Source organism: Hirsutella rhossiliensis (assembly GCF_020360975.1).
Source record: "Hirsutella rhossiliensis strain HR02 chromosome Unknown scaffold00001, whole genome shotgun sequence".
NCBI lineage: Eukaryota > Fungi > Ascomycota > Sordariomycetes > Hypocreales > Ophiocordycipitaceae > Hirsutella > Hirsutella rhossiliensis.
This window is the reverse complement of record NW_025408667.1, coordinates 4,065,897-4,079,308: the sequence shown is the minus strand read 5'-3', so window position 1 is coordinate 4,079,308 and position 13,412 is coordinate 4,065,897. Positions and strand designations below refer to the sequence as shown.

Sequence of the window (13,412 nt, the reverse complement as noted above, 5' to 3'; positions counted from 1 at the left end):
AAAGTAAATAGAAGTATATATATAAGTGCCGTCTATAAGATAATATTAATAAGCTATATAAAGCTCTCTTATATATAGCTAGCCTATATATATATATATATAATCTAGCCCTCTATATATAACTATATAGCTTAAGCTATAGCTTAAGCTTATAACCTATAATAGTTAAAGACTCTTATATAATGCCCTCCCTTAAGCGCGGTATAGTACTACTTAATTAATAGCTTTTATACTATTAAGCCTATACTACTAGCTCTACCCTACCCTCTCTTATTAATTATAATAGCCCTACTAGACCTATTATCCCTACGCCTATTAGCTTAAGTAGTCGGAACTAAGCTTTATACTTATTAGACTACTAGCTATTTAAATAAGGGCGTAACTTATTATATACGCCCTTAGGTAGCTAGCGGCCGACCTAGACCTATATAAGCCTTAGGTTGCCCGTCCCCTTAGCCTTAAGTAGCCTCCTCTACCTAGGGGTATATAAGGTAGTATCCCCTCCTTTTTCTTGCCTTTCTTTCTCTTTCTTCTTTAACTATAGCAATAGTAGTATTAAGTAAGTTCCGCTTTACTTAAGGCATTAGTTCGTTCTTAGTAATATAGGCCGCTCTATTAATATATACTTATAGTAATAGCTATAGTAGTAATAATAGCCTTAATAATAATAACTTTAACTAATAAGTTCCTTACCTTATAAAGTAAGAGGCTATAATCTATAATACTAACTTCTATAATAAATATATTTACCTTCCCCTCCTTTACCTCCTCCTTCTTAGAGCGTATAAAGTTATTCGTTAACGCTATACTAAGTATAGCTAATAATAGCTCCGCCGCTACTACTACTCTTACCTATGCCCCCGTAACCGCGCCTACTACCGCCGCCTCTACCTTTATTATACTAGCCGCCCTTATATCGCCCTTTTAAGTAATAATACTATCCCCGCTACTAGCTATAACGCCTAGCCCCTTTACCCTTACCTCTACCTTTACTACTACTATAAGTCTACTACTTAGCGAGTATAGTAGCTATTTCCCGCTAACTTCTTAAAGTATAAACGCTAAGTATAGGCTAAAGCCGCCCGCGTAGCCCCCTATATATAGTACGTATTATAGGAGCTCCCTTACGCTAACTAAGTTAGGCGCCGCTATAGTAGTAGTTATTATTAGTATACGCGTACTAGCCGCGCCTATAAAGCGGCGCCTCTTATCTTACTCGCTATAGCGTTAGCTTAAAAGGCCGGCGCGTATAGGTAAGTATAGGGGGCTACTAAGAAGCGCTTTACTACCGCCGCCGCTACTTACTATAATCTCTATGCCCTTAAGCGCTAGGGCCTTATCCTTAAGTAAGTTCCTCTCTTTTAGCTCTTTTACTTCCGCTATTAACTCTCTTAGTACTAAGGATACTACCTTTATTACCTTATCGGCGGTCCCCTTAGCTATGCCCGCTACCGCCCTTACTACTATTACTAGCCGGGCCCCCCTTACCCTTAGAGCCCTTAGAGCCGCCGCTACTATTAATTAGCTCGCGGGCCTAAAAGGCCGCCTAAGCGCCTTAGAGAGCGCCGCCGCTATTAATAAGGTAGAGGAGGATAATAAAGATAAAGATAAGGGTAATAATAAAGATAAGGAGTAAGTTTAGATAGTTTAAGGGCTTTACCTTAAAATAAACGTTATTTTTATCTCTACTTATATTATTACGCTTATATTATTATAACTACTTACTTTACTTTACTTACTTTATAGTCCTAGCTTAGGCTACTATTAATAGTCTATTAGTTTATTATTCTTATTTACTATCTTAAATAAGGCCTTAAACTTATTAAGGGCTATAGCTCTTATAAACTTATATATAGGTTCTTATATAAGGTTAAGATACTTACGCTACTTAATAAGGACCTCTTAGCGTTTCCCCTTACTAACCCTTTTTTAGCGCGCGGCTTATACCTCTTTAACCTTAAACTTATCCTCTCCTTTTACTTTAATTATAAGCGGTTAAGCGTCTACTACTTCTTATCTAAGTAATAGGTTAAAGAAAGCTCTATAAAAGAGGTCTATATTAATCTTATTATAGACCCCTATTAAAAGACTATTAAGCTCTATAACTTATAAGCTAATAACCCTTTATACTATAAACTTTATATATAGCTAGTTAAGCTTTTTCTTTAGCTATACCGACCTATAGTTATAGAGGTCTAGCTATACTTTATCTCTTACTATAAACCTATTTATTAAAGCCTTAGTCTTATTAGCGTGCCGCTCTTAATCTTATACCGCGGCGGCTATTATAGATTAGTAATAGTCTATAGTCTCTTATAGATTTTATATAAATATAAAAGCGCGGCCCTTTAATAATAAATTACTATACTACTCCGCTATTATATTTATAGTAAAAGGAACTAATAAAGGTAGTTTAAAGCTATACGTTATAAAGAAAGGGGCTATCTTAATAAAGGTATATAGTTTACTATTTAATATAAGTTAGGCTATAGGGAGCTACCGGTCTTAATCTACTTAGTTATAGGCTACGATAGTATATAAGTAAGCCTATACTTCTTAGTTAACCTTCTTAGGCTCTTTATTAGTCTATAAGTAATATATTATACTAAGTAGCTATATAATCTAAAGTAGCTAGTATAGGTACTATTAAACGTAGCTAGTTTAATTCGATTCCTTATTACTTATAATAAAGGCTAGCTAGCTATATAAGTAAGCTTAGTATTATAAGAAGCGCTTTATATAAAACTCTATATCTATAAATAGTATTAGCTTTAATACTATAAACTTACTAAGTTAGTCTTTAATTACCTATATATAGTAGTTACCGCCCTTTATAAGTAAGAGGTCTATTATAAAGTCTATCTATATATATATATAAAACTAATTAAGTATTAAAAGCTACTTAAGTAGCCCCTTAAGCTATACCCTTTAAATCTTAGTATAGCTATAGATATCGTAGTTATAGAGGAAGCAGCGAACGTAGTACTATAAGAGGGGCTAGTAGAAATCCCTTATAAGGCCTACTACTATGCCTTACTAACCTAGGTAGCTTATAATACTAAAGTTATAAACGAGCTAGACTAGCTTCCCTTAGAGCTCGTTTTATTTATCTAGCTTTAACGGTCTATCCTTTTCCTTAGCTTCTATAGTATATAGCGCGCTTAGTACCTATAGTCTCTACTACTAATATAAATACCCTTATAGGTTAATATAACAATTAACTATTTATACCTTTAGCTTTAGCTTTAAATTAAAGCGTTAAGCGCTAGACTTAATAGCGCGGTATATACTCTTATAGGTATAGTCTAGAAATAATATCCTATCCTATAAGCGTTAAAGGACCTTATCTTAGAATACTTACGCTATACGCGCCCCTAAGCTAGTCTATCCCTCCTTACTAAACTAAGGTAAAGGTATAAAGGAAAGCTTATATATTAGCGCCGCGCCTCCCTTTACTAAGGAAGCTCCTATATAAGTCTATAGCGCCTCTTATAAGATAAGCTATAGATCCTAGGCCTTAATATCCGCTCCCGTTAGCTAGTCTTAATCCTTCTAAGAAAGCGTATCTAAGACTATAAAGTCCCGCCCTAGCTAGTACTTAACTAAGAAGTTAAAGTATAAGAGATACTCTACTTAGCGGGCTTACTACTATAAGAGGTACTAGCGTGTTATAAAGTACTTAAGGTTCCTATAGTCTATAAGAACCTTAAAGCTCTTATAGCTTTAAAGCTCCGCTTACTATTATTTAAGGTAGCTAATAATTACTAGTATCTCTTTATTATAAATAGTATAATTCCGCTTTACTAAGGTTAGCTTATAAGAGTAGAACGCTATTAGTTACTTCTACTTATCTACCTTTTAAGAAAGCGTTCCTTTATATACCTAGCCGCTATAGTTTACTTTAACTAATATAAACTAGTTAAAGTCCTACTAAAGTAGTACTAGGGCTTAAAGAAATAGGCCCTTAAGCGTATAAAACGCTCCTTCTTATATAGGCCCTTAATAAAAGGCGGTCTGCTTCTTAGTAATCTCGTTTAAAGGTATTATAATATAAGAGAAGCCCTTAATAAATATCTTATAATAGTTCGCGAACCTAAGAAAGCTCTATATACTTATTTATATAGTTAGGGCCGCTTAGTCTTAAATCGCCTAAATCTTTATAAGATCCGTATATATACCTATACTTATATAGATAATAAAGCTTAGGTACTTAACCCTCTTAACCTTAAATTTATACTTATCTAAGTTAAAGTAAAGCCTATAAAGTTAAAAGCGCTTTAAGACCCTTTATACTTTCTATATATAGTCCTTATAAGAGCCGCTTATATAAATAAGGATATTATCTATATATATAAAGGCGAACTTATTAAGGAAGTCCTAAGGTACGTTATTAATATAACGCTAAAAGGTAGCGGGTTATAACGACCGGTGTTATTCCTAAGAGATAAACCTATTAAGGGGTTTATATTAGTAGATATAATAGGGCGTGGTCTAAGTAATAGTAAGTATATTACGTTAGTAATAAGTCGGAGGTCGTAGACTATAGACTATAACTAGGTAATTAGAATTAAAGATAGAATCGTAATAAAGATCTATATTAAAAGCTAGAGAGCTATCTATCTAAAGGAGTAAAAGTAGGTAGCTATATATACCTATAGAGACTATCCTTAGATCACGGTCCTCGTCGTAATCCCCTTCGTAGCTTACTATAGCTTACTTATAAGCTATGCTCCTAAGTAGTAATCTATCTATATAAGGCTTACTTAGCTTACGTACGCTCTAGGTAAGCTAAGCCTAAGTAACTTCTCGTCCCGACTATTATTCCGAGCCGCCTTATTACGTAAACGTAGCCGGCTCTCCTACGGCCCGCTAACCGTAGCCGTAACACGGGTGCTCTTAAGAGGCTAAAGGGCGTTATAAGCTACTTAAATAAGCTATAGCGTATATAGAACGCTGTCTTTTACTCGTTACCCTTTAAGATCTATACCTTATAAAACGCCTATTTTATATCTAGCTTTATAAACTACTTTACCTTTAAGAGGTTATAGAGCGTATTTAAGATAAGGGGTAAGGGGTAGTAGTCTAGCCTTATAATTATATTTAGAGCCCTATAGTTATAGTAGAACTATATCCTGCCCCTTAGTTTACGTATAAATAAGACTAGCGCTCTTACTTTAAAGCTACTTACTTAAATAAAACCCTTATTTAAGAGGTCCCTTAGTGTCCTTTTTAGTACTAGTAGCTCTACGTATAATATACTATATAGCGGTCTAAATAGTATAAGTAGTTCTTACCCTTTCTTATTAATACGGAGTATAATCTTATAGTCTACCCTTAGCTTATATAGGTTAAGCTTATCTACTTCCTAGGACTTAAATAGTAATAGAAGGTTATAGAAGCGCTATAGTATTTACTATTATAGCTTAGCGGTTAACTTTAGCTTTTTTATTTAAAGGGCTTTATTAATATCCGCTAAGCTAACTATATAAACCGCTATATTAGCCGCTGCCTAGCCTTCCTTTTACTCTACCTATCGTATAGTTCCTATTAAGATAAAAGTAAGGACTTCTTAAGCCGAGTATAAAGCTTATACGCTTAGTCCTACGCTTATAGAACTATTATTATAATAGACTTACTATTATATAGGCTTAAACTATAGCCTCTTTTAATATAAAACTAAGTATAACTCTATATATAATAACTAGGGTTTCCTAAGGATTAAGGGAAACTTTAGTTAAGGGATTATATAAGCTACGATAAGCTTATAGTAGCTATTAACTTCTATAACTAGCTATATAATACCCTTAATTACTATACCTTCTATTAAGCTTAAGGCGCCCTTTACTCGCCTTAAGGCGATCTTCTCTACTAGTACTTATATCTCTTATATAAGCGCCTCGTTAACTATAGTATAGTATTAGTAGCCCTTATCTATAAGGGTAGCGATAGGTAAGGAGTTATTAATTATAACTTATATTAAAGTAACCCTCTTTTTTATATAAGCGGATAATTCCTTTATCTCTCTTATTAGTAGTAGTAATTAAAGCTTTAAAGCTTATCTTTACTTTAGAGCTACCTTTCCTATAAGGATTCTTAGGTATAAACGGATTTACTAATATAACTATATTATTCTAAGAGATTAAGAAGAATAAGACCTTTAAGAAGTCCTAGAGTTAGTTAACTTTTAAAATAAGCTTAGTAGATAAAAACTATTACTTTAAAAAGATATAAAACTAGCTTATATATTAAAGATAGTAAGAAAAAATCTAACTACGCTAGCTACCCTTATAAAGTAACCTAACTTAATCGCTTAAGCTATACGCGGTTTCTTTATAAAACTCCTCCTTAAAAAGACCCTTAACTATCTAATTATACTAATAAGAATTAAGAATAGGCCTAGACCTTTATTACCTTAAGCGTTAACTAAATTAAGCTCCTTATTTAAACTAAGTAGCCTTTCCCTAAGTAACCTTAAGATAGGATCCTTACCTTAGAATCTATAAAAGAGAGAGCTAAGCGCCCTTACTAGTCCCTTTATTTATATAAAAACAATACCTTTATTTTCCCCCTTAGATATATAGCTAATTAAGCCTACTCCTTACCTACTACTAACGACCCCTTTAAATATATAAAGGAGCGAAAGACTTATAACTATACCCCTACTAATAGCTTAATAAGAAGCTAGTAAGGAAGAAAGGTAGATAGCGCGGCTACTAACTCGCCCTAAGACTTTAAAATTACTAGGCGCTCGGTTAATTACCCTAAGGCTAAAGACTTTAGTAACGCCTATAGCGCGCCCTATTACTCCTTAAAAATAAAATATAGTAATAGCCTCTCTAGCTATAGTCCTTATAAGGTTTATACTAGGCTTTAAACCCTCCTAGGTTAAAGGAGTTAAAAACCTAGGAATATATTAAAACTACTACTAGGATATTAATAACTATAATTCTATATATTTATATAGGACTACTAATAATATAATAACGATTAGTTTATAAGACTTTATAGCTTATTTAATCTAGCTATACTTAAAGCTATAGACTAGTAAAGATATTAACTACTTTATTTCCTTAACGCCCCTAAGAATAATAACCGTAAATACTTAGGAGCGTATATAAAGGGTAGTAGATAATTATTTAAAGAAGGAAGTACGCGAGTAAAGATAGGAAAGAGCTAAATAAGTAGCTTATAGGTAAAGGGAGGAATAAATAACGTAAAGGGAAGGGATTATAGTAAAGGAGAAAAGTTCTATCGATAGTTTATTTAATTACTTATATACTTAGGAAGAGAGCCTTACCTATTATTATCGCGCCCTTTTTATTAGTATCTTAGGTCGGAAAGTTACTAAGTGTTACGGCCAGGCACATACGAGCCTTGACGGCTATAAAGATGTATTGGCACTATGAACAAAGACTCAAAGCTAAGGAGCAAGAAAGGAAGACTAGACTACACGACCGAGCGGGCCCTTATATGACACGAGGTCGCGCGTGGGCACGTGATGCTGCTTGGGCACGTGACACTGGTGAGGTTCTGCGCTGGCGGCTCTACGCCGGCGCCCAGGGTCGTGACACTACCCCGTCTAAGGCCTTGATATGCGTATCAAGGTAGTCAGTCGTGGCGGCGGGTTCTTGGTTTCACGGCTTTCTCTGCTGTGTCGTCATCGTCTCGTTCCTCGCAGCCCTCCTCCGCTGCAGCACATTCGATCCAGTATTGCAGGTTGACGGGTGGGCCTGCTGCGTCCGGATGTTCATCGTGGAAAATCTTCAATGCCATTGGTGCGTTACGGAAATTCCTAGCCGGGTACCAGGTCTCATCAGGTCACATCCCTTCCATAAGACCTGGTATTCCAGTCGTCGACTCCTACCGGTTACTCGAGACTGCTGGACTTGATCAACCTCCCACTCAGGTTCTCCGTTGATCTCCCGGGTGGCGGAGGTGACTGGATCTGCTGGGGCAAGGGGTTATCGGCTGCTTTTCGAAGACGGTCGGCGTGGAATAGGTTCTTCATTTTGTACGACTCGGGCAGCTGCAGTACGTAGCTATGACCGCGTTCTTCCAGGATTACGAACGGACCTGACCATTGGTTATCTAGCCGAGTAGTCGGAGCGTTCGTGGCGAAGCCTTTCCTGCTGAGAAAAACTCGGTCACCGATGGCAAAGTCGGTTGGTCGTCGTTTCCTATTAGCCTGTTCCTTCTGACGTTCTTGAGCGGCGGTGGCAGCATTCCTGGCGTCTTCCTGGGTTTCCTGGGCGGTCTGCACAAGTTCCCTAGCTCTGGCGGCGGGTCCGGTGGCAGCGGTCTTGTCAGTCGGGGGCAGTGACAGGGGGTTCCGGATATCTCGGCCTAGGGCTACTTTTAACGGTGCCATGTCGATGGAAGAGTGCCAAGACGAGTTATGGGCGAAGTCGAGGGCGGGCAGCAGGAACTCCAGTTATCTTGATGCTTCGTCACGTAGAATCGTAGCTTTTGATCTAGGTATTGATTTGTAACTTCTACACCCCTTGGGTCTGAGGGTGTAGGGAGCTTCCATGACGATGCTTCGTTCCGTGAGCCGGTTAATCTCTGCGAGGAAGGCAGAAATAAACTGTCCAGCGTTGTCAGAAATCCATACGAGGGCATACCGAAGAAACGATAGAGGTAGCGGAAGTAGCGGCTAGCTAAGACTTCTGCCGTATCGTTTTCTTTCCTGGGAGCGTGGCGATAATCCGGCTTAGCTTGCAGACGAAGGTCCAAACATAGTCATATCCGTAACGGTCTTTCGGCATATCCTTCCCGTCACATTCGACGTGCTCCCAAACAGAGGTCGGTACGGGCAGTGGATGGAGCAGTCCAGGGTCTTGTCTCGAGGGTTTTGTTGCGGCGGCAGTCGTGGCAGTTCGAATATAACGACGGATATCCTCCTTCATCCTTGGCCAGTAGAAGTCTCGTTGGAGCAGCTTGATCACCTTGTTCTGTCCGGCGTGAGCGAAGATCTGGGGTTCGTGGGCTTCGCGAATGAGCGCGGTCTGAAGAAACGTCTGCTTGTCTGAGGTCTGGGCTGGTACGACCAGGTGTGTTCCATGGGTACCGAGGTCTTGGAGGAGGTTCTCCTGGCGGATCAACGAAACGAGTTCGGCTCCCTTCGGGACCGAGTTCGGGTCTAGTTCTGGGCGGTCTTGATCGGGCGTCTGCTGTATCCTCGGTCTTCTGGGGTCTGTAGGGCACTCGTGGCCCTCAGACTAATGGTCTAGTAGGCTTAGGTTCGGGACTAAAGTTCGAGGGCAGGTTGCCGGCGGCCGTAGGGTCTAGAGAGTCGGTCGCGAAGCCTAGCCTTTCCGGAGGATCAGGGTCACCGTGCGTTCCTCGGCTTCCCGGGCCTTTACGGTGGGAGCTCCGCTGTCTTCCTGGAGAGGGCATCGGCGACTACGTTCAGTCGACCGGGGCGGTAGAGGAAACGGATGTCGAACTGGGCGAGAAAGTCGGACCATCTGATCTGTCGTACCGAGAGCAGGCGCTTCGTAGAGAAATGGACTAAGGCTTCGTGATCGGTGATCACATCGAACTTCTGGCCTAAGAGCTCTGGGTAGAAGTGCTCTAGACTCTGTACGACGGCGAGGGCTCTCGATCTTGGATTGGGTAGGCTCGCTCGGCCGGGGCCATGGTCTTAGAGAAGAATCAACGGGCTTCCAGGTCTGATCAGGCTGTTCCTGCCATAGAACACCAGCTGTGGCATTCCGGGAGGCATCGGTCTCCAGTCGGGTCGGCAGTTCTGGTCTAAAGAGGCGAGGACCGGGGCTTCGATAGCCAGGCGCTTGAGTTGATCAAATGCTTCGCGTTGCTCCGGGCCCATCACAAAGGCAACATCCTTCTTAAGCAACCGGTTCAGGGTTCTGCCACTCCGAGGCGTGGTAGCAGAAAACACGGATGAAGTTGCATAGGCCAACGAATGATCGGATCGCGGTGCGGTCTCGGAGGTCTTCAAACTTCCAGTCTTGTATCGATCGAACTTTCCGAGGGTCGACACTAAGGCCACACCGGCTTCAAGCAGAACGCCGAGGTAGTCAACCTTGGTCACGTTAAATCTAGACTTCTTGATGTCTCCTGGAGGTTGGCCTGATGGAGTCGCCAGATCACTTCTTGACAGTCTTTCCAGTGGTCTTCTTCTTTATCCGAGTAGATCAGGACGTCATCTGCGTAGGCGCTGGCGCACCGGTCGAGGAGATCGTGAAGCTGCGCGTTGATAAACTGCTGGAACCAGGCGGGACCTACCTTCAGACCGAACGGGAGGACTTTCCAGCGGAAAGTTCCGAAACAGGTGCGAAAGGCGGTCAAATACTCAGTCAGGGTCCATGCGGAGACGGTGGAAGGCCTGGATCACATCGATCTTCGTGAAGCGTTGAGCTTCACGGCAACCAGCAGTACCTTCGAGGGACGTAGCGGGCGTGATGCGACTTTTAAGATGATCGTTCATCCAACGGTAGTCGATGCAGAAGCGGCGGGCGGTCGTGTTCGGTTTCGGGCGAAGAGGACGGATGCGGCGTGCGGACTCGGATCGGGCTCGATGAAGTCTATCTCCGGAGGTGATCGACAGTCTCTTTCTCTAGAGGCAGATACTTAACGGGCGTGCGGTACGATGGGGTCCTGTCGGCGAAAGAGGCTTCTCAAGCTCTAGGACTACATCGTGACCGGGTCGGCTCGAAGGTAGGGTGTGGGCCTCTTTCTTCGAGAAGAATCCTCTAGATGGGTGAGCTGGGGCGGTAGACGACTACGGACACAAGCAACATGCTCAGGGTCTTCTCCTGAGGGAACGGAATGCTTTGTCCCTGGTAGGTCTTCTGATCCGGGAGACTTTAGCAACGGTTCGAGCACTAGGGACGGTCTGGTCAAGGCCGGAGCTTGGCTCGAGCTGGACTGGATCCCGGGCATCAACGGTTCGAGTTCGTTCCACTGTTCGAATCTCTCGTGAGACTCTACTTGGCAGACCAGGGCGTTAATCAGGGCTTGATCTTCGGAGGCTTGGACCGAGGCGACGGAGACGAAGTCGGTAGCAGGGGCGGTCGTGAGCTGAAAACGGACAGACTTCTTGGCAGACGGAGACTTGGACTGAAACGACGGAGACGGAGTCGGTAACGGGGTCGGGACAGAGGCCGGAGGAGCTTGATCAGAGCGGCGCCAGTTCTTGTGGAGGATCCGGTAGCGTTTCTCCTCTTTCTCGAGCAGGCGGTTCCGCCTCTCAGCGTCGGCCTGGATCTTAGGGTCGATCCGACCCGAGAGCGGGGCTTGACGAGAGAGCTGGATCGTCGGGAGAACTTGGCGAGGCAGGAAGATCATCTGGCCAGATGATCTGTCGGGCGGCGCAGTCAAGCAGGAGGCGCTTCTCCGCATCCAGAAAAGACCGATAAAGATATCATGGCCACACTCAGCTATATCAAATGTCTCGTTTGCGAACGAACGGCCATCGATGACGAAAGTGGCGACCAGCTGTTTCTGGATATAGCCGGCTGGCTTTCCACGGAAGTCTTGGAGAATCCGACTCGGGAGCTCCTTAATCTGGGCTCCGAGTCTTTGGGCGGCGGACTGGGCGAAGGTTGGGCTAACCAGCAAACGGGTTTCGGCTCCGGTATCACAGAGGGAGCGGGCAGGTAAGCTCACACCATCCACTTGGACTTGACTTGGCAGAGTGAATGACTTGCTAGACCTACTCGCTATCTGTGACACCTTAGGGACCATCAAGGAGTCTTGTGATGGTCCTATTCGTTTCCGAATCTTGATCAGAGTCGTTGCCAGGGACAGGGACGGAGGCGACACGGGAGACAGCATGGGTGCGGTCGGGACAGTCGCAAGAGAGGTGCCCTGTTTTCCACAAATAAAGCAGGTGCCATTATCCCAATGGACCTTTTCTCATCGTCGGTCAAGGCTCTGCCAGCATCACGCGAGGTGATAGGGTCGAGCCGGTCTTGTTCGGGTCTTGGCGGTAGTCGGAGCAGTCTTAGTCGGCGCGCGGCGAGATCGGTCGGAAGAGCGGGAGTCCTGTGTCTGCCTCATACTCCTCTTCTGGCAGTGGACAGCGTCCTTAATGAACCCACAGAAAACCTCGTAGGTCACGGACTCGTCACGGGTCTTGGTCAAGAGGCTGTTATCTAGGTTGGCCGGGATGTGCTGCCACAAGGTATGCTTCATCTGGTCCTCGGCACACGACCGGTCGCAGTTAAGTAGTCAAATTCCGCAAGGAAGTCCACAATGTCGGTCTTCCCATTCACGGTAAACTGGAGGCGTTGCAGGCGGTCAAGAGCCTCGGAAAGCTCATTCGGATTGCCATAGGCGGACTCGAGGGCTTGGATCATCTCTGCCACTCCAGAGAAGGGTCGAGTGTCAGAGGAGAAGCGGGTTTCAAGTGCTCGGCGGGCTTTTCCCTCGAGCAGGTTATACAGACAGACCATCCGGCTGTTCTCAGTCCGGAAGGTTCGCACGTCTTCGTCAAATTTGTTCTTTATGCTCAGGATGAAGGAATGGAACTCGTCCTTCTTTCCTGAGAACGTCGCGGAGGCCTTGATGCGCGATTTGGCGGCGTCGCTGTACTCGGGTTCTTGCCCTCTGGGAAGGGGCAAAAACAGGCCAGCAGCTTTGCCTGTTGGTCGGAAGGCCGGGCCATTTGGGCCGGCAAAAGCGATCGAGGGCTCCCGGTGCTGTCGATTTGATTCAACAGACGGAGAGCGTTCATTTAGACGGGCCGTTAAGGCCGCAATCTGTTCCCTCATCTCGCGGATGAGAGCGTCTTGGGGCTCAGGGCAGCCATGGCTACTATTTCGGATTCAGTGGCTTGGCCAGCAAGCCGGGTGGAACGGCGAGGCTGATCAGAGGGCAGGGCTTCCTCGGATATCATAGTCGCGAGGTGATAGGTGTCGGAAATGATACCACGCGGAATCACGGTCAGATGCCTGCACGAGCAGGGACGGTCGGAGGTCAGACGGGACGAATCCCTTGGTCGGAACGGTTGGTCGGACGGCTACACACACGCGTAGTCTTGGTCGGAACGGACGTGATCTCAGCCTTGAGGATCACTTGGTCGGTGGTCGGAGTCTTGGTCGGAACGGTCAGAACGGATGCGCTGGATTTACGTCAGGCGCGTGTGACGTGAAAGCTCGGTGCCTATTTGCTTAATCGCTGGCAAGCGATCTTATTGAGCTTTGAGTAGTGTTACGGCCAGGCACATACGAGCCTTGACGGCTATAAAGATGTATTGGCACTATGAACAAAGACTCAAAGCTAAGGAGCAAGAAAGGAAGACTAGACTACACGACCGAGCGGGCCTTATATAGACACGAGGTCGCGCGTGGGCACGTGATGCTGCTTGGGCACGTGACACTGGTGAGGTTCTGCGCTGGCGGCTCTACGCCGGCGCCCAGGGTCGTGACACTGGGAGGTTTAATAAG

At 43.7% G+C, this 13,412-nt stretch overlaps 1 protein-coding gene across 1 annotated transcript; it reads right to left on the bottom strand.

Annotated features, from left to right (window-relative positions):
* Positions 1–12,155: 12,155 nt before the first annotated feature.
* Positions 12,156–12,737, bottom strand: HRG_00514 (uncharacterized protein; the record flags this gene model as incomplete). Its single annotated transcript, XM_044858985.1, has 1 exon — positions 12,156–12,737. One exon carries the CDS (start codon positions 12,735–12,737, stop codon positions 12,156–12,158), a length of 582 nt encoding a protein of 193 aa, XP_044725385.1.
* Between the last annotated feature and the right edge of the window lie 675 nt (positions 12,738–13,412).